The sequence below is a fragment of the Phasianus colchicus genome, chromosome 10 (assembly GCF_987193195.1).
Source record: "Phasianus colchicus chromosome 10, bPhaCol1.hap1.1, whole genome shotgun sequence".
NCBI classification, from domain to species: Eukaryota; Metazoa; Chordata; class Aves; order Galliformes; family Phasianidae; genus Phasianus; species Phasianus colchicus.
The window spans coordinates 10,249,252-10,269,842 of record NC_143445.1 but is presented as its reverse complement, the minus strand read 5'-3'; the positions used below and the strand labels follow the sequence as shown (position 1 = coordinate 10,269,842).

Below are 20,591 nucleotides of genomic sequence, written 5' to 3'. Positions count from 1 at the left end.
TAAAAGTTCAATACAGCATTTTACCTTAGAGTTGTGCAATCTAGTCTAAAGAGCACAAAAAAGGGAAAGCACACAAGAATAACAGTCAATATTTACTTCTCGTCAGAAGCAAACATTGTAAATTGCACAGCTCTCTTACCATCTTTTCTTCTCATATTTTTCCTGTAGAAACTCCTTTACTTTCTGTGGATCCCTGAAGTCTGGAATTGCTGATGATCTATCATCAAATAGGCCTAGCCAAATCTGTTTGCACACCTTAGAAGATTAAAAATAAAGATGACTGGTTAATAATAGAAAATACCTTAGTTCAAAACCTATTCAAGTTTACGATTGCTAATGCAATCAAAGCATTAGAAAGTGTGTGGCTGCACAGTTTTTGTTCCAGATCAAGCTTCTGGTGCAGCACGTACTGGTCTAAATACTTGAAATTGAAAGACCATCTGTCTCTGCAGGGCAAGTGAATCGTAACATCCAATTTCACTGGAAAACATTGCTTTTGCAAAGTATTTGCAATATGTTTTTATAAAGGGACAAAGCATCTGAATGCTACTTATGATGAACTTTAACCCTTCCGTTTCATTTATTTCTACACACAGCATTACTTGTACTTCACAGTGTAAACTGCTTCAACAGATTCCATGTTATATCATGAAGTTCCAGACAGAAGCTTTAAAATATTCCAATTTTACTATTTAAGATACTGTTTGGATACAGGAGTTTTATTTTATTTTTAAGCAGTCTTTCTTACCTCTCTCTAAACTTTAGATATCATTTTGGTATCAAATATTTAAGTGACCATCTATGAGAGAAGAGGGAAAAAACTACTCTCTTTGATTTCATTTTTTAATTGCAGATAGAATTTTTTAATTGTAAGATAGGAAGAGGCAAACCAACTGCAAAATATGCTTCAGCTTGAATTCCTGACCAAAAGGAGAGGAAAGATGACTGTTATTGAAACCAAAAGACACAAAAGTTTTTGTACTGTTAAAAATCAGGACTTACAAATACTCCATAGGTAACCTAAACGTACATCTGAACAGCATACCAAACATTAGCTAACCTCTAGAAACAGAGGCTGACATTTTAGATGAGATTTCTTCCAGAGAAGCAGAGTCAGAAGACTTACAATGCACATCTTTCTTCCCACAGCACTTCTGAAATCATTCTGGCCATCCCTCTTCTAAGTCTCCTACAACTGCTCCCTTCCATCCCTGCAATAGTATCATGCCTTCCAGCATCATCTCCAATGACCTTCAGAGGAAGCACGTACTCTAACAAGTGTAGGAGCTGCACAGACTGACTGCCTTGAAAGCTGGCAAATTAAGGTAGCAGCTGTGCTTTCCCAATACAGGCACTAACTCTGGTGGGGAGGAGGTGCGTGAGAGGGTGCAACTTTTTGTAGCCACTTCACCCAGATTGGAGCAACTTATCTTTGGGAACGCTGGCCATCAAATTTGATCAGTCATTTCAAAGATTTCTCTGGACTAGACAGACAGCATAAGTACATATTTCACATTTGACATCTTGATTTCATTCAGCTTGATTAAATCCAATACTCCATTGCTTACTGGATAGGGGCAAGCAACAGGAAACATTTAAGAATCAAAGGACAGCTAAATTAATGATTCAAATACTCATCTAAAAATAACATTAGTAGCCTCTACTTCAAAATAAGTTCATCAGTTATATAGCACTCATTTAGCAACTATATTCCACCAAGGAATTAAGTTTAACATACTGTTCAGAGTTTGCAAAGAAACAGTCATCATTTGCAGTCTGATAATAGATGAAATGAAACCAAAGGTAACCGTGTAATACTTCTTCATATAAATAGGTTGCAAACCACAGACTTGGTTAAACTCAAAAGCCTGCCCTAAAATAACAGCTAGGAGTATGAAACACTATTTTACACAGTAACAATCTTTCAGTCCATCAATTCTACTGACAAAGTATACAAATGGAAAACATTTACAGGTCTAACTTTAGAAATCTGTACAGGATGCTCTGATGTGGGCCAGCAGTAGCATTTTCACATTTACATTTGTAAGTACAACTGCACCAACTAGCAGCCAGCTGACTGTTAGGAGCAGAAAAATCCTGTTTCTGGAAAGATACAGCAGGAATTGGTGTACTGGAACTCACACAATTGCTGTCCCCATTCGCTTCCCCAGTCCCAGTTCTAACATTTCAAGGAACATCCGGAAGCACAGATGGAAAGAAAGAGCTGTACCTAATTTTGGATAAGCCTCTACTTTATCCTGTGACTTGTAGAAAGGGCTGTACACTGATCAGTGTGCATCCAGCCTAAAATAAGATCATGAGCAAAAGAGGAGGTGCTGCTCCCTACTCATTTCAGGCCGCTGAATTCTTCCCATTTCTTCTACTACACCAAAATCAGATCCAAGAAACTAATCACAATTGCCATGCCACTAGTAGCATGGAAATTCAATGTGAGATCAATTCAAATTCAAACCATGGGGTTTTTTGTTGTTGGTTTTCATTTTTAAACTTTCTCCTTCAATCTTCTGTCTCATCTTCACCCTGAAGTGCCTCAGCACTCAGAGGGTGGGAAGAATACATCAGCAACAAAGATTAACTCTGCCTCAACTACCCCCTGAGCAATACTGGTTATTTCTAGGAGAAAGAGAGATCCTTTACAACTTTATGTCATTACCAGCTACACAGCTGGTTGAGGCAACAGTTGTGTGTACACAAATAGCTGTAGGACTATACAAGAAGGACTGTACTGTCCAAATACACTGCTGGTTTAAAATACTTGATATGAGCTTCTTGAAGGAGTTGGTTCTTGCACGTTGAACCTTCAAGCTTCTAAAAACATTTCCTGGAGCAACTAATTTCTTCTAAACACTTTAACACAAAAGCAGTAACTGAATATGCCTTAAGTCATTCTAAGAACTAATTAAACCTGCTGGGCACCCTTTATTGGCTCTGTCACTGGAAGCAGGGAGAAGAGTATTTCTAATACTTGTGTAAGAGGGGAATACCACAACACACAGCACCCAGGCAGAAAAACCTACATTTACACTCACGTGCTTCAGCAAGCAGTGCTCATTTATTCAACAGTTTTCACTAATATTTCTACTACCGTCAAACTTTCACACACCTTAGTTTCTTTACATAAAGAGAATAAATATAATGTTCTGGAAATCTTAAATACAAATGAGTCTTTTTAGAAAGGCTTTTTTTTTTTTAATAAAGCTTTAGTATCACATGAGAAACTAATAAAAGACACAGTTATGTCTATTTCTGTATGAAGTACCACCCAATGCTTTGAACATCAGCAGCCATTGGGAGCAAGCACTGAGAGCACAATAAAAGGCCTGTTGTCTTTGCTTGCTTGCTAGTGACCTGTACGCTCTTTCTAGCTATACTTTTGTTACTATCATCTGACTTGACAGGGATCCACAATAACACATTGATTATGCTTCAAGCAAGCTGTAACAGACCATGGTCAGCTATCTACAAAAAAAAGTGGAAAGCTGCGCAGTATTGTAGGATGAAATCAAACTTGGAAATTATAACAAGGAAATATTAATTGTAGTCAGAGACAGAACTCATTAATGCTTTAATTTGAAAGTCACCTTTCTATCATATTAAGCTAAGAAGTTACTTATACAATAGCCAGTGCAATGCAGCTTTATTGACCAGATTACACTATTTCAAAGCTATTTAACTGTTAGTCTTATAGGAAAGCTCAAGGAAGTGTGCTTTTTTTTTTTTAAAATTAATGTCACATCATTTGAAGTTTAGTTATGGTGGGGTATTCAGCACTTACATCTAGGGTACCCTAGTCACTGCCCACTTATCAGTTTTTTAAATCTCTACATGTATTTGACAGCACTTGAGATACTACAAGATTAATCATAAAAAAAAAAAGCAGAAAATCAGATCAGCAGCTTCACTTGAGAACACTTCAGTATGAGCTCCAGTTCTATGTTCTGTCTGGCCTGAGTTGCCTCAGGACACCTGGACAAATTAGCACACAGTCATTCACAGCAGGTGCTGACTTGTGCTCAGGCATCACCTCCAGCACATGGGAAAAAAAAGAATAGGTGCAAAAAGATGGTAGAGGGCACATAAAGCTTCTCAAAAACATGCTTTAAGAGTTTAGATGTTCTATTAAAGATTTTGAATATAAGCTTACTATAAGAAAAGAGAGAGAATATTAAAAAACACAAATTATTTATATGCTTTGGGATATCAAACCTAAATTCCTTGAAGAGCATGGTTTTTTTTTGTTTTTTTTTTTAATAAACACCTAACTATCTCATACCTGAATCAGTCTTGAAGGGCCAAATAGGAAAATGATACTGCCCAAGTTTCAAGATAATCTTAAGCTCTATTCTCACAGAATTACCTCCTGTTCTCTTTCTCAGACTGCAGTATATGAAGCATCCAAACCCATCACAAAGTTACACAACTTCTCTATTAAGGTACCAGATCTGAAATGCTAAGGCTTTCTGAAATCCTTCTACTTCGCTTCATTTTCTTGAGCTAGCCATGGTTCAGCCATTTAACAGTAATATTGTTCTTTTCACAACAGCAGCACAAATAAAGCTGCTCAAAAGCTCTGTACATCCACTAAAAGCCACGCTATACTCCTCCTTTTGATAACCAAAGCTCTATTAAACAAAATGCTCTTCTTAGATGAGAAGAGCCTGGCAATTCAGAGCCAAGAGTAAACATTCAAGTTACATGGGAGCCCCTAGAAACAGTGGAACATATCCAACAATCCATAATCATTGTCCACTGTCCCTGAAAAGTATAATTAGTTCATGTCCCATTGAGTCACCAGTGCAGCAAGAAAAAAGACATGCTGAAGTCACAATGAGCAAGTGCATGCAGTATGTGAAAGTCCAGTTTGTTAAAAGGTTGACAGATGGAAGACTTGGAAGTTTTGCTTGCCTCTACTACTTCTCAGTGAATACCATAGGAGCTGCAAAATAACAAAATAAAGCAAAGTTGAGCAAACCTTATTAAGTGACAATAATTAGAAGAAATCAAGACTCAGAATAGCTATCCTAGTGGGATTTTAAAGTTCGTGAGGACACTTTTACAACTGGTTTGGGAAGAACAGCATCTGTTCTCTGCCAACAAGCTCCAGACCTGTAAGGGATGTCATTAGACATTTGGCAACTAGATACTGGGAAGTGCAGAATTAGATCAGCAAGTACAGCATGCAGCAATAAGGAAAAGAGAATCACAACCAGCTTCAACCTACTCACCCTGACCTAGATAAAAACCCTGGAGGTAGAAAGGCAGAAACTGCAAGTTGACATAACTTATCACAAAAAGGAAAAACTGGGCCAAGTGCATATACAGTATGGTCCCTTCCAACTCTAAGGATTCTACAATTTGTCTTTATATCATTGGTTTCTCTGAGTCAATACTCAACAACTATTCTATTTGAGGGACAAACTCTTTCCTAGAATAAATGCATTTACCCACATTCTTTCCTATACACCTTTTATAGTCCAACAGTTTGAGGGACTGCCTTTGTTTTCAGCTTTGGCACAGCGGACAAAAGAACTGACACTACTCACTGTGTATCTGGTACTTCACAAAACCAAGTTGACCAGAAAGGCTTCTGGTTTAAAACCCAGCCTCCTAGTTTATTTCTTACTTTTTGGAGTTCCAGACAGGGCTCAAAGGAGTACCAATTTATCTCTTTCTAGGTTTGGATAGTTGCATTTGGTGGTGATGGGAGGATAACTATAGATTCATGTGGTGGGGAGAGAAAGACACTCTAAAAACTGCTCACAGAGAAAACAGCTGTATCCACTCGATTCTGCAGAAAGCCTGAGAATTTGAGAGTTCAGCTACTTCTGTTTTAGTGCTATGTATTTCAGCCACCAAACATTTCACCATGTCATAACTATTTCACTGATATAGATCTCCTGAGTGTGTGTGGGAAGGCAGATATGGGAGAAACAAAAGCCTTCTGCTTACACAACACATTGAGCCACTACACTTAAATTCCTGTTAGCCTAGCTATGCTAGTTAGGAATCATACAGATTCAGTTAGGCCCTGCTATGCAGTAAAAGGCAGCATGGCAAGGATGAATTATAGTAAGAGACGTACTTCTGCTGGGAGAAGCTATACTTTAAGTAGAAAATACACGCTATTAGACCTACAGCAACAGGGCACTTCTTGTTTAGACCCAGACAACTCACTGCATAGGAAGATTACCTGTGTCAGACTTGTTTAAAAAGCTCTAATGAGATATTACCTTTCAGCAGTCTGGTGAACACAAAATTAGATTTCTCCCTCCCCCCAACAAAATATCCCATTGTGCACCAAATGTAATGCTGACAGTGCAAATAACTACAGATTACTATACACCAGAACTATGTTCCAAAACATAACACTCACCACAGGAAGAAAGATTTGGAAACAGTTCCCTTATGTAAGCAAGTTATAGCTTTGTTTAGTAGTTCAGCATTTCTAATGTCAATATTATTCATTAATCTCTGTAGGTTAAAGGAATTTTATACTGTCAGTACACAAATTTCAAAGACAGTTTGGGCCCAAAAGCTACAGCTGCTTTCATCAGCACAGTCCATACTAGCAAATCCTGCTAACAAAGACATAGTTCCACATGCAGTCAGCTCATCCATCCCTATATCGTATTAACAGAACCAGGGATATACCACAAGGACACCTGACTGCACAGCTCACGCTGTCAGGACTCATCAGGGCCAGCTTATTACTATTCTTTCCACTCCTAGTTTCTCAGCTACTTTCCACAGTCAATAAAATTCTAGGGCAGCATTTTGTTCAGCCCAAAGAATAGCTTTGAACCAGACCCATACTGCTACCAGTTCTGGAGTTCCAGATCCTCCTGGAATCTACAGAACAGGAAACAGGTAGCAAACACTTGTACCATATCAGCTACTATGAAGTAAATTAGCTCTATCCCAATCTATCCCAGGGCAGCAGGTACCACTAAGTAAAGGACACAGGAAAGCATACTTAAGCACTGTTAAACTACTTTCAGGCAGCCAAGCACACCTACACAGCATTCTGCTCAATAACTCAGGTGAGCATCTATCCCAGAGCAAAACAGTTTTTCCAAATACAAGAACAAAGTCGTTTGCCATCATTACTAGTTTAGAATAAGCTATTGAGAAAAATTAAAGTATCTGGCAGATGTCAAAAACATTGAAAAATTAACTATCACATAAGAGCTTTGCCTCATATTACTATTTTTCCTATATGGTAAGAAGCTGCTGTACAGATATTCACAACTGCAATAGTAATGAGATGAGTACTACATCTATATACCACAAGCAGTAAGTTCACTTTCCACTAACACTGCATTATTGAATCAGAGGCCTAATAAATATCAGTTCTCTTCGAATGCTCATAACTAAGGAAGTCTCCACACCACACGCTCCTTAGCATACCAACCATGAGTATTAAAATCCCTTATATATTGCTCTTCATGAAAAGGAGAAAAAATCCCACCCAGACAAACAGAATTGCCTTCACCCTTCAAAAGGACTTCAGAAGGCACATGAGGAATATCAGCTTGAAGGCAACTCCATTCTTGCCATACAAGCGAGCTAACTGCAACATTAGTAAAACCAGAGTCTGGGAGTCTACCTGCAGATGAATAAGCAACACCAAAATATACATCTCTCCAAGTACAGCAAGAAGGTTTGGCTTTGAGCCCGAAGAAGTAAAAACTCAGCCAAAAGTTAACTTCACTAGAAAGATTTTCAATGGGTATACAGGGAAGGCAATAGTATCTCATGTTTTAAGAGAAAATGCTCTGAATAGTCTCTTCCAAATGCAGTTTCTCTGGGGAAGCCTTCTAGTAAGAACAGGTTTAACCACGTGTGTCACAGAAGACAGCAAGTTGTGACAACCGGGGAAAAGTTACTATTTCAGGAACTAAGAAAACTTCACCCTTTGTTTTTAAGGGAACTTCAACCTCACACAATACACTGACTTTATAAACAACTCCCTGAAGGACAGTGGAAAACTACTTCCTCCAAGAACAACTCACCACCTTAATAATTACTTTACCTCAGTGAAAGTTTGTTTAATGTGATTTCTTGCTATTTTTCTTCAACAGAGAACAAATCCCCTGTGCTACACCATGATCTATTAATCCAGAAATAGAAAAGTTTACTACAGAGGCCCTGGATATATAAAAGTATTTTACACACTGTAGAAAAATAGACATTAAAAACACTAACTTGGAATAAAAACTTTATTTTTCTTCCAACTGCAGAACTAAAAAGCTTAGCACTGCCAACATCCAAAACATTTAGTGACTGTACTTTGTCTCATACTGATCTCGCAAACTTTGGACAGTTCCATGTCTGAAAAAGTTCAGATCAAAAAGTTTCATTCCTTAACATTGGCATAGATGTCTATATATATGATCAAACTAACAAAACACCCCTTTTTTTAGTCTAAGTGAGACAAATTTCATCTACCTAATACTTACCTAAGGTCAATACTAGCACAAGAAAGTTACTTAACTACTACAACATACAGCATGAAGAAGTGAGAGCATGCTTAATTAGGTTTTAAACTTCTAATGTTGCTTAAAGCAGTAACACTTCAGCAAGCAATCTTAACTACAAAAATAGAGGCACATCTTATTTATGAGATAGCTCAGTTAAATCATTACAATGTTTCTGTTAACAAGAACAATAAATACTGCAACAAAGACACGTGCTTTTTGAAACAGTATGTCATTGCAGATATCTCAAGTGTATTTCTGTTGACAGTAGATTATGAATAAAATAAATCATAATTGCAGAGTAGTCAGTTCTATAATGAGAAGGAACAACTACACTGATCAACTACGTAAGGACAACTTCAGGTTTCAAATCAGTGAAAAAAGTCATCACATTCTCTAGCCATAGTAGATTCAGAAAAAAACCTGCAGGTGTGTGTACATATATATAAGCTGCTCAGAAAGTAATGCCTCCTATTTATTTCCATGGAACCTACAACAGATACAATCTACACAATATCTATTTGATAGAGCAAATTCTCAGCTACAAAACACTGTTTTTCAGCACAGTCACCACCAGGAGCCATGCATTTTCACCAGTAAGGAACAAGAGACCACACATCACACTCGTAGAAGTCTGCACTAGCAGAGGTGCCCCACTGCTACTGCTGAAATACAGTATCCACCACCTCACTGTGCTCTCATCCACTGTTTGGTCTCATTCAGCAAGTGTTGATGAATGCCAGTGGGTACCATTTCCTCCTCACGGAGCAGTTCAGTTCTGCACCTTTGCTTCATACACACTTCCATTGTCCAACACCATTCTGTCAGACATCCCTCTGCTGCCATCTGTCACACGGCAACAAAATATAATGGAATATGGCAGGAAGATTCAGTCTTTACTGCCATACCACCAACATCCACCTCTGACATTGTGGAACAACATAGTAAGATAGGTGGCATTACTTTTGGAGCAGCCCTCAAGTATATGCACACACAAATACGTACATGGATGCATACATATACACTATACTCATGTGTTTCCCTTTATACTTGGAAAATGTAACTAACTTTGTGTTTGGAAAGAGACTCCTATATACTTCACTAAACCCACAAAAGATTCTTTATTACTCTCCTTACGCAAAAACTCAACAATGTGCTATAATATTTACATTGTTAAACAGCTTTAACAAGCCATAGCAATTTCAAAAAGCTATTCAAAGATATTGAGAAAATGTTGTACTGTCAGGTAGAGTTTAGACCCCATTCCAGCTTTGTCTAGAGCAATCACCCACTCAACAACTAACAGTCATTTCAACAAGTAACACTTATTCCTTAGGACAGGAAAAGAAATTGCTACTTGTATTTTCATTCTTAAAGCTGACAGTTATGAATGAGGCTAAGTTTATAAAAGTGAAGTGTCAGCATTTGAACTAATCATGAGCTTTACACCCACAGAGCTTCACAAGAACATATTAGTACGGTGCTCCACAGACTACAATCAATAACTCTTCTGAAACAAAATACAGATCCTATCAAAGTGAAACATAATATTTCCATATTTGGATTAGCAGTTGCCTCCAACTTCTTAATATTACAGCACAATATTGAAATGCAAACCTCATCCCCAAATTGAGGACAGCAACAATAGAATCCAGGGTTTACATTCTACATGGGTCCCCATAAGATGCAATCTAACGCTCATACCAGATTTCATTTTCATTTATTAAAAAAGTAAAACAAAGACAGTACACTAGAGTTCACTTCTTCAAAGCTGACACTCTAAACATACAGGATTATCTAATCCTTAGAGGAAATAATTTCTCCTTTTCCTTCCTCTCTTCAAGGACCTTCAAAATACCACTATATTTTTCTTGAAGAAAAAGTCTATTGAAACTACTGTAAGGCTTCCTAGCACCTACCCTGTAGAAATACATCTACAAGCAATTCATTCATGTTTGTCATGGTTGATTCTTTCAGGAGATGCTGCTGCAGTCAGCCTAAAGGTCTGGATATGCAGAGTTTAAATAAATGCATAGTGCCTTACCTGAAAGAAAACCTGCCTCAAGATCTGACCATGAGAACCTAGGCTGGTCAGGCTGGGTAATAACACAACATTCTGATCATCAGCTACTGAAGTGAAACGAGCTCCTTAGGAGTATCACTTCAAATGAGCTTAAATTCAAGACTCCTGTCTACTTGTGACTTAAAAAACCTCAAGTTTTGTTTAACTATACTATTGCAAAGTTGAATATTAAAAATGCTTATCACTTGGTATTCTGTAATTAATACTTACTTCATTTCCATGTTTCTGCAGAAATTCTATTTCCTGTTGTGTGAAAGTTGTCATTGAAATTGACTTCACTCTGTGGGGTGGATTCAAGCCCCGTCTAAAAGAAGCAGCAAGAAGTATTGTTAGTATTCAGGAAATTTGTCATCACACAATCACTTTTAACATTACAAACTGAAGTCAGCTCATCTCAAAACTGCATTCAGAGCACAAAGTCAAATAACTGAATTTCAGAAGAGACCAAAGTTGCACACGCCAACAGTTCCTTCCTACGCAAACTTATGAGGACAATCATACCTCTTGAAACCATTATCTGTTTCCACAAACTCGTTCATCTTTTCCTTTACATCTCTCAATCTTGGGTCCCTCCATCACCATTTTCTTGCCCTCCCAATCCTTTTTCACTTGACACCACTCTAACTGGAGTAGATTTCTGCCTGCTAGACTTCCCAGCTCAGACTCTTTTCCTCTTGCTCCGATCTCCCAGAACCTCTTTCTAGCTTATATTTTGCCCCTCTGTCCACAGGTCTGTCATCTTCCTCCTGGACACCACAAGTAACACCAACAGAAGAAAGTCAAATTTTCGATTGTGTTTTCAAAATAGCAGAATAGCTCAAAGCTGCAGCAGCTCTGCCTGAGACAAAAATGAACACATTCTCACATCCACACACTGCTCAAAGCAGGACTAACAGAAACCAAAAGTCAATTTTGTTGCCAAAGCTTGATACTGTCAAAACTAGTCCAGTCAAAACCTGCAAGCACAGAAAAATCCTGTTGAGTAACACTATAAGAAAATGCTTTCCCTTCAAGCTTCTTCCTTAAGTACATGCTACGTACTGCTTTTGCCCACAAATACTCACAATTAAAATCAAACTGTGTTTTGTTCAATGAAAGGAAGAACACTACAGCACACACATACAAAACAGTGGGGGCACCAACAGGTAGTACAGCCGTGTTATCTTAATCAGGTCTGGATTTTTTTTTTTATACCATCTTAAGAAGAAAATATATCAAGTTAATTACGAGATAACCACAGAATATTGCATTCTCTATGTATGTGAGAAGACAGTCTCCAGAGAAGATGAGGGATACTCTACAGAAATGTAATGTAGGACCAGCAAATGGCTAACGAATCAACTGGTACAGAGTTAGCTTTGTTGCTTATATTTATTTACCATTAACTGGCAGTTTGGTTCAGATTGTCTTTAGGAATACAAACCTGACAAGTAATTTAAGCTGAGTAGCAATTTTGTTTAAACTCTGATTACTCCAGGAATTTAATTATGATGCAACTGTTCTCCGACCAAACCAGAAATGATAAACCTGGTTTGCCCACTTGATTAATAAAAAGTTAATCTTTGTACATAAGTTTAAAAAGTAATTTTTTTTCAGTACTGAAAAACTTAACAAGAAAACCTATTGTAAAGTTTTCTTGCAAATTCATCTTGATGTCTACATCCACTATAAAATGCTGATTCTTGTGTTTAAAAAAAGGATAAAGTTGATTTCCACATGAAAAGTTGGATACTGCTAGGAAGGCTAAGCACAACATATAGCTCAACCATTATTTTAAAAACTGTAGATTTAAGACACTCAGTGTTTGAAACACTTGGGTAAACACAAACAGTTCATTGTACCTTGCCAAGACATACATGAACTTACAAGTACTGGAAAAGGAGAAGTCGCACATGAACCTACTGGCCTATGAAAATTAGTTTCACAGAATGTTATTTGCCTAAAGCAAATTTTTTTTCAAACCTGAACATCTAAAATTAGACTCCACAGTTTAGTATCTCAGCAAGAAGGCACAAGATATTTAAGTAGGAAAACACATGTACCTGCTCTACACTGATTTATTAGGGCTCTTTACAGCTTTTAGGAGAGCAGAAATGCACCATCGGTTCTGCTAAGCACTACACTAAGTGCAAATAAGACGCTGACAAGATGGTGTTTAGCCTGAGAAGAGGCTTCCAAAATACCCGGCTCTCTCCAGTCCAGACTGCTCTACTGTTTTAAAGTTTGTGTTACAAAGCTCAAGATGCCCAGACTTACGAGTTATGGCTGCAATGTACGACAAGACAACTTATCTCTTCTACATCCTCCTGTTAAGGAGGGAAGTATGCCCCATCCCTACAGGTCAGGGCCTATCACAGAAGCATCTGATGTCCCGCATGATGATGGAAGAGCACACCTCTGAATCACTGATCTAATAAAACATGACATTCTAAACTTTAATGGCCACAAATACAAAGTTAACAATCAAGCTGCATTATCATACATACGCATAACTCTTCAGTTTATTTAAGATGGCCAGAGGTGGGAGGAAGCCTAAGACGACCTCGCATATTGGAACTGCAAAAGAAATCAGCCTAGACCAAAGAGTTCAAGACAAGGGGCTGTATTGCACAGCATGGAAACACAACCCAAAACACATGCACAGTTTCTTGATAAAAATCACTTAGATTCTTGCAATCAAAACATCTTAAAAACATTTCTAATATGATTTACTACTAGCATGAGTTACTTTTGAACATGCTATATCCATGAACCAACTAGAATCTCTCTAGAACAGTAGAGGTACTGGATTTAGAAAGGAGAAGTCAAAACAGAAAACCTAAGTACTAAAGCTCTGGCTTGCAAGTCCTAAGCTATTTTACCCTTCCTTGCCTACAGGAATTACAGGTGATTCACAAGCAATTCAGATACCTGCAGGAGAAGCTTAATGGTAGACAGCCAAGTACAGTTATCCCTTAAGAGGAATTAAGGATCTTTTTTATCCAAATAGAAAAAATAAGAATTTACCTAATACTTGCTTTGTTTCTTTTATATGTTAGGCAAGCATTTTGCACAGTTCCAATGCTCCTATTTAACAGGAGACAAATGAATTATAATCCTTTAGTCAAAACAACAATGCCTAAACTCAAATTGACCCCAAACATATATTTGTAACCCATACAGATGCAGCAGTACCAGTTGCTCCTTTCTGTGCTGCAGAGCTCCTCAGGATGACAGTACAGCACTTAATCCAGGTCGCAGCCATCTCCTCAGAGGCACTCGGGAGGATGACTGAGTCAGATGACCATTCTGCCAGGCTGCATGCAGCCAGCACGCCACAGCTACAGCATCCCACACTTCCATCCTGCTCACAAATACAAGCTTCATACTCAGAAATGATGATTCCTGCAGAACAGCACTGCAACCAGAACCTCCAGCTCTGAGACTGTCCTGCAATGACTTGGTCCATGCCGTCAGTGACAGTTCATCAGCTGGATACTATGGCAAACAGAGCAAGGCTGTTCTTCAGCAAGTACTGTTGGAACTTGTGCTCTAACAAAGGAAGCTTTAAGGCCAGCAGCACAAGACCACAAGGTCTGGGGATTTAAACATTCAACATTTAAGACACCATCAATGAGCACCAAAGGTTTGTTGCTAATACAGTTTAGAGCAAGTTTAGGTTGAACTTGTGATTGTTGGGAGAACAGACGTTTCTGTGCTCTTCTCCAACAAATGTCAGCAACATTTCAGAGGAATACTAGACAGGGCTGGAACACAAGTTTCTATTTATAAATGTTTAGAAGTGGGCTTTGTTGGGATAGAGGGGCTCCTCCATGGGAGGAATGGTGGGCAGATGGTTATTCAACACCATTAATGTCACCCTACGTCAGATTCTAACATGATCTCAGGTCTAAGCCAGCAAAATCTGATCCCCGAAGAAGCAGGAAGTTACTGAGGCAATGCAAATGCCAGGTCCTCGCACAGAACCCTACATTCCTATGTGCCTGGAAAATGAGTTTTGGAAGCCCAGTGTCACCACATTCACTGTTATTTCTATGCTATTGTTATTAGCAATAAGTGAATATAAGCAGTACTGGCCATTCTGGGTACGTGAAGACTTCCCTGAAGACTTTCCACCATCTCACACGTTCACTTTATTTTCAACAGCAAAAGACTTACATACATAATCAAGGTTAATTTAGCCTTTTTCTTGGAAAAAGAAAGTCCTTCCCGAGCTGCACAGTATTTACCATGGCACAGACATTTATTTAGCTTTCCAGCCAGCATATAGAAAAACAGAAAAAAGAACATGTATAGATACATAGCACAGAGCCATTTTCTAATGATGATAAGAGAAAAAAAGGACTGGGAAACTATGCCAACAGTCAGAATCACCTTCACTCTAGCACTGCTCATTTAGACATTTTAATTTCTGCAGAATTCTTCTGGAGAAAGGAACAGCAAACCACAGCCATTACACAAAGATTTATTGTTTAGTCTGTTACTGGTATCAGCCATCAAACACTCTAATCTGGCTGATATAGAAGTCCCTCAGCCAGAAAGTTTTAAAATTTCAAATAGGAATATTATAACCAGCCAACAGAAGGCCACATCATCCAATAACTGTAAGAAATTGGATAAAAACAGCTTTTTCATTCCCCACAGTAACAATATGTTCTAAATATTCTTACTCGCTCCTTCCTGACAAGCCAGGAGTGCCAGCATCTGGATGAGAAAGTTCCCCAGGAGTTTGGAGGGGGTGGAGAAAGAGTGGTGCCAGGGAGGGGAAGGGTAGAAGAGGAGTCCAGATGATCACATCAGCAGATTTTTAGAAAAGCTATCCACCAGGCAAGGTTACATCAAGAGTTTCTACAGTACAGAACTGGAAGTGGACTCTTAGTCAAACAGATAATCTTTTATTCAAGAATTCATAAACGCCTTAATTTGTGATAACTAGGAGAAGGCTGAGCAGGAGAGGTGCTTGAAAGCAAAGACATACAAGAGCCAGCTGAGAAACAAGTCAAAACAGCACGTGATTAAGACAAAGAGAGGATGTCACTATCAGCAGAATACACTACAGCATCCGAAAACACGCTAGACATCACTACCAAACACAATGATGTAATGTGTATATTTCTACACATCTTACATTCTTTTCCAACACCAAAAAGCAGAATTGGGCACAGCTTCCATGATTCTATGCTGTTTTCCTTCCACAGAAAGAGCGATTAAACAAGGGGACAAGCAGAGGTATTTCAACACTACCCGAAGCCACTACCCAAACTACTGCGCATGAACTTTCTCCAGCATTCTCCATTTCATACAGCTTGGACTTTACTCTGGTAAAGTCAACCTGCTGGGAAAACCTAAGTCCTGAATATTATGGAAAAGGACCCCTGCTATATTATGAACAACTAGGTGTGATTCACCTTCAACATTTAAGTCAGAAACAGACCTTCTTAAACTCAGTAGTTCTTTACCACGTTCAGCAGCACTCGAACAAGCTAATCAGATTCTTTTGGAAGCACTTAACAGTCATGGTTTTCTTAAAACTAGATCTGGTAACAAACAGTGTTGATATCTTTCTGTACACAGAAGCATTAGCAGAAACCACTAGAAATTAATGACAGATCTCACACGAAGGCTTTGGGTTTAAGTAGAATGAATAAACTCCTCAGAAAACTTCCAAAAAATCCTATTCAGATATCAGTCTTCTAAAGTTTAGAACTGTATCTAGAACAACATACCTGTTGAAGTTGATACTGATGTTAGCAACCACACATTAGAATTAACTGAGTAACCTTTCTGAAGGAGACTTGTTAACTATCAGTCTTTTAATCTTGCACTGGGCACTTTGCCCTTGAAAAAAACCAGTCTACTTACTCCAAGAATACTTCCTGTAACAGACTAGAAAAAAAAGTTAATTAAAACAGGAAGCAATGAAAGTCATTCACATAGCATACAGGCAAGACCAAGTAATAACAACATTAAAGCCTAACAGTAAAGCAAGTATGATGAGGCAGAACGCAAGCAGCCATTAAGAACTACAGAAGCAGCAAGACTTTCACGCTCATTTGCCATTACGTGGTTTCTTCCCAAGTCATTTCCCTGCACTGTGGAACTGCCCATTGAAAAACATTTGGAAATAAACAAGTTGTCTGAAGGTCTGTTCTGACAGAAATGTTAAAAACAAACAAACAAACAAAAGTTTCTAGTGATGAGGCAGGCCTTGTCCATCCCCATGCTGTCTCATTACTACAAAGAATATCCCACTGCCTAGGTTCTAAGGTGTTAACAGAAAGGATATATGATCTGCATACACAACTCATGAAAGTGCTTCCATGTCAATATGAAAGGAACACAATTTTATTTCAGTAGAAGAAGTCCTCTTAACAGTCCTTTGTGCTCTCTTTAAGAATCAATGTTACTAGCTATAAGAGCTAAAATCATTCTTTAACAGAAACACTGTACATTTAGGATATCAATAATATTCTAATAAAATGCCAATTGATAAGTGTCTTTCAGAAAAGCCTTACTTTCTTCAAGCACAGTAGCAACCAAGTGATAGCCAACTTAACAGCAAGAGACAGCTGCCCCTTGCTTGCTTGCTGTTTCATTGTATGTCCTTCATGTTACTGTAAATCGGACTATGGACATTAGTGGACCACACATCACAGCCAACAGATAGAAGGAACAAATCCTCCCAAGGCCACACTAAATATCTCAGCAGCACCTGTGACACGTTTCTTAAAATTAAGAAGCCTGAAAAATAAAGAATATTCTCATCGAGCACTTTTGTTGTGCTGACAGTTTAACCAGTAAGAACATGTGCAACCATTAAATAAGCTCTGTGCAGTAGCTTAAAATAGTTTCACATGCCAGCACAAATAACAGTTTGCTAGCAGAGCAAACAATAGCCAGGGCTGGCTGATTAAGTGCCATGTGTAAGTCAACAGCAAGAGTCTCTTTTCAGCTTCCCAACTTGAATGTATTTTCTGTATTTGCATCAAGCCTGTGCAAAAAGTCTACACAAAGCAGGGAAAAAAAAGCCTAACTAGCTGTCTGGTATAAAAGGCAGTTTGTTCCATGTGAATTCAGCACAGAACTTACACGTTTGCTTTGTTTTGTATCTCGTTATAATTAGCAACTTTGTTCTAAAACATCAGACTACTTAAAGAACCTACAAGGAGTACTCAGTCCTCCTTAGTCAGGGACAGAACTTCATCCAGGTTCCTACTTATGTTTTACAAATTCAAACCCTTACAAACAAAAACACATATCCTCTGACATACCACATAGGCCAATTCTTTGATCCTGCTCAATGCCACAGAAACACAAACAAGCAAACAGACTTAACTAAGCAAACAATAACATTGAAGTCAGTAGGCTTTTTCTCCAACTTATGTGTATGTGACTGACATCCTGATGACACAAACTGAAATTCAGAACTGACTGATCTCCACCGGTTTAATTTCATACACGCTTCAAGGAGGAGGAAGGGTGGGAAAGGGAGAAGGAGGGGGAGGCCCATGCAGGAATGAGGAACAGGAAAAAATGCAATCTCCTTCATCAGAACCAATTCCTTTGTCAGAATTACATATGAAGTTCGCGTGAAGTAATGAAAGATTAAAAGAAAAGTCAACTTTTTCTCATCAATCCTATTAAACCTGCTAATGCTGGAGATCATCCTCCGAGCTACAGCATAGAGTTGTCTTAAACTAATGGCAAGCATAATTGATCAACAAAAGGCCAAACTGGTGACCTAACACCGAAGCACGATTTTTCAATGCCAAAAACACACATGCACAACAGGGCTCATCTGCCCACATCTCTCGCGTCACGAAAGCTGCGCCACGCGTCCCCTCTCGTCCCAGAGGCGTTCTCCGAGCACTTCCCTTCATCTTCAGGCACGCTCAGGGCTTCGTTCTGCCGCCGCTCCCCCGCCCCCAATACGGGACAAAACGCTGCTCTCCCCGCGAGCAGGAGAGCACCTCCTCGCCAGCAGGGAGAAAGCCAAGGCCGCACGCGGCCGCTAGGAGCCACCGAGCCGCTGCCCGCGGGGCGGACTTGCAGCGGGCAGCCTCCGGAGAGCCTCCCGCCGCCTCCCCGGGCAGCCCCGCGCCGGCTGCCGCCCGACGTGGCCCGGCGCACGCAGGGCCCGCCCCGGGAGAAGCGCCGCGCCGAGCGCTCGGCCCGCGTCACCGCCGCCCCGGAGCCGCGGCCGGGCCGAGCCGGAGGTCACCCCGCGACGGCCGGGCCGGCTCCGGCCGAGGGACCGCCCCGAAAGCCCCCCGCCGCCCGCACTCACAGGATGCCGGAGCAGGAGGTGCACACGAAGCTGCCCACCGTCATGTCGGTGTAGGTGGGGCCGCGCTGGTCGCAGTCGAAGCACTTGCGGTTGGGCGGGAGGCTGCTCATCTCCCGCAGCAGCTTCAGGTGCTTCTCCTCCTGCTTCCGCTTGGCGCTCGCGGCCATGGCCCCGCCGGCGAGGGGACGGCCCGGCACGGCGCCGGGCCCCGCTCACACCCCGACGGCGGCGGCGCTCCGGGGCCCGGCCGGCGGGAGAGGAGCCCGGAGCGGGGAGGGGTGGGGGGCGGGGGAAGGAAGAGGAGGAAGGGGCGGGGAGGGCAACCGGCGCCCGCCGCTGAACCGGGGCGGGAGCGCGGCGGCGGCCGCTCACGCCGGCTGGCGGCACCGCGAGAGAAGGAGGAAGGGGGGCGGGGGGGTGGAAAGAAGGAGGGGCCGGGCGGCGCCTGGCCGAGGGCAGCGGCGCGGAAGAGGCCGGCGGCGGCGCCGGGCCCGGGGCGGCTGAATGACGACGAGTCCAGGCGGAACCTGCGCGACACCTTTATGAGATCAGGCAAGGAGATGGCGGCGACGGAACGGCGGGGCCGAGCGTACTCGGCGGCTGCAGCGCCCCCTGCCGGCTGGGAGGACGCACTCCATCCCGCCTCTGACCCCGACCCGGGGGAGGGGGGGCGGAGGGCGGCACCGCCGGCGGGGCTGCGTTACCCCGCGTGACCCAGCAGGGCTTCGTGGCGGGAGAGGGGAGGGAGCGGTTCTGTGGAGAACCTCAGTAGGAAAACCTCAATAAAACGAAGGGTTTGGCTCCGGCGCCCTGCACCGCCCTCTCTCCCCTCGCCCGCTCTGTAGTGAGGCGCGACCGTTACGGGCACGCTGACCACGTCCCTCAGAGCCACATCTCCACAGTTCTTCAACACCTGCAGGGACGGTGGCCGCACCACCCGGGCAGCCCGTGCCGCTGCCTCTCCCCTCCTTCTAACAAGAGTTTTTTTCCCAACATCCAGCCTGAGATTTTCACCAGGCAATTGTGGGAAGAACATTGTAATCTATCTCTGACTTCTTTGTTGCTGGCATCAGACATACACAGTTTCCCCTCGCGAATTTCGCTTTCCAACTGGACGCTTTCCCCGTGAAAGGGAAGGAACAGCTAACAGTCACATGTAACTGCTCCCACTCTTGAGAAATCCTTGGCTCTGGCCTAAGCTCAGAGCTGCCACAAAGTTGTTATCAATCTGTCTGAAGGAATGCCTTCAGTGCAAAACGCTTTCAAAGAAAAAAAACAACTATCGATCTAATTTATTGTTCTGTAACTCAGTTGGCAAAAACACCTAGCAATGCTATGCACGATTAGAATATTGTAAGCTTTACTGGTTCCCTGTGCTGTGTATTTATGGTCAGATCTTGGACCTCTGACATCAGTATTTGTTATCAGTGACCTGTATGAGCAAGATCTGATTTGCTCTATTTTCCTCATACTTTGAATTTTCCTCATAGTTTTGTTTGGCTGGTTGGTTGGTTTGGCTTGGTTTGTTGTGTTTTAGTTAAAATAATAATAATAATAATCCAGGACTTGTGTTCAGTATCAGTAGTTTGGCATTCCTCTGGTATCTCAGGAATTGCTCATTTACATGAGCTGATCAACTAGTCCAAAGCTCTTACATCCAGGGTGTAATGCACTGATCTGAAATATTCCTAATGCAGATGGCAGGAGCCTCTTATAGTGAAAA

At 41.0% G+C, this 20,591-nt stretch overlaps 1 protein-coding gene across 6 annotated transcripts in view; it reads right to left on the bottom strand.

Moving 5' to 3' along the window:
* Positions 1-19,133, bottom strand: part of AGFG1 (ArfGAP with FG repeats 1) — a 36,074-nt gene extending 16,941 nt beyond the window's left edge. For 3 of the 6 annotated variants that reach the window (XM_090147281.1, XM_031596339.2, XM_090147283.1), the window contains exons 1-3: positions 18,869-19,133; positions 10,792-10,885; positions 140-255 (exon numbers count right to left, since the gene is read on the bottom strand). In XM_090147281.1, the coding sequence (XP_090003407.1) occupies positions 140-255; positions 10,792-10,885; positions 18,869-19,035 (377 nt within the window). In that variant the 5' untranslated portion in view covers positions 19,036-19,133. The remainder of the gene's footprint in view (positions 1-139; positions 256-10,791; positions 10,886-18,868) is intronic. The other 3 variants (XM_031596338.2, XM_031596340.2, XM_031596341.2) reach the window with 1 other exon arrangement.
* Positions 19,134-20,591: the final 1,458 nt, after the last annotated feature.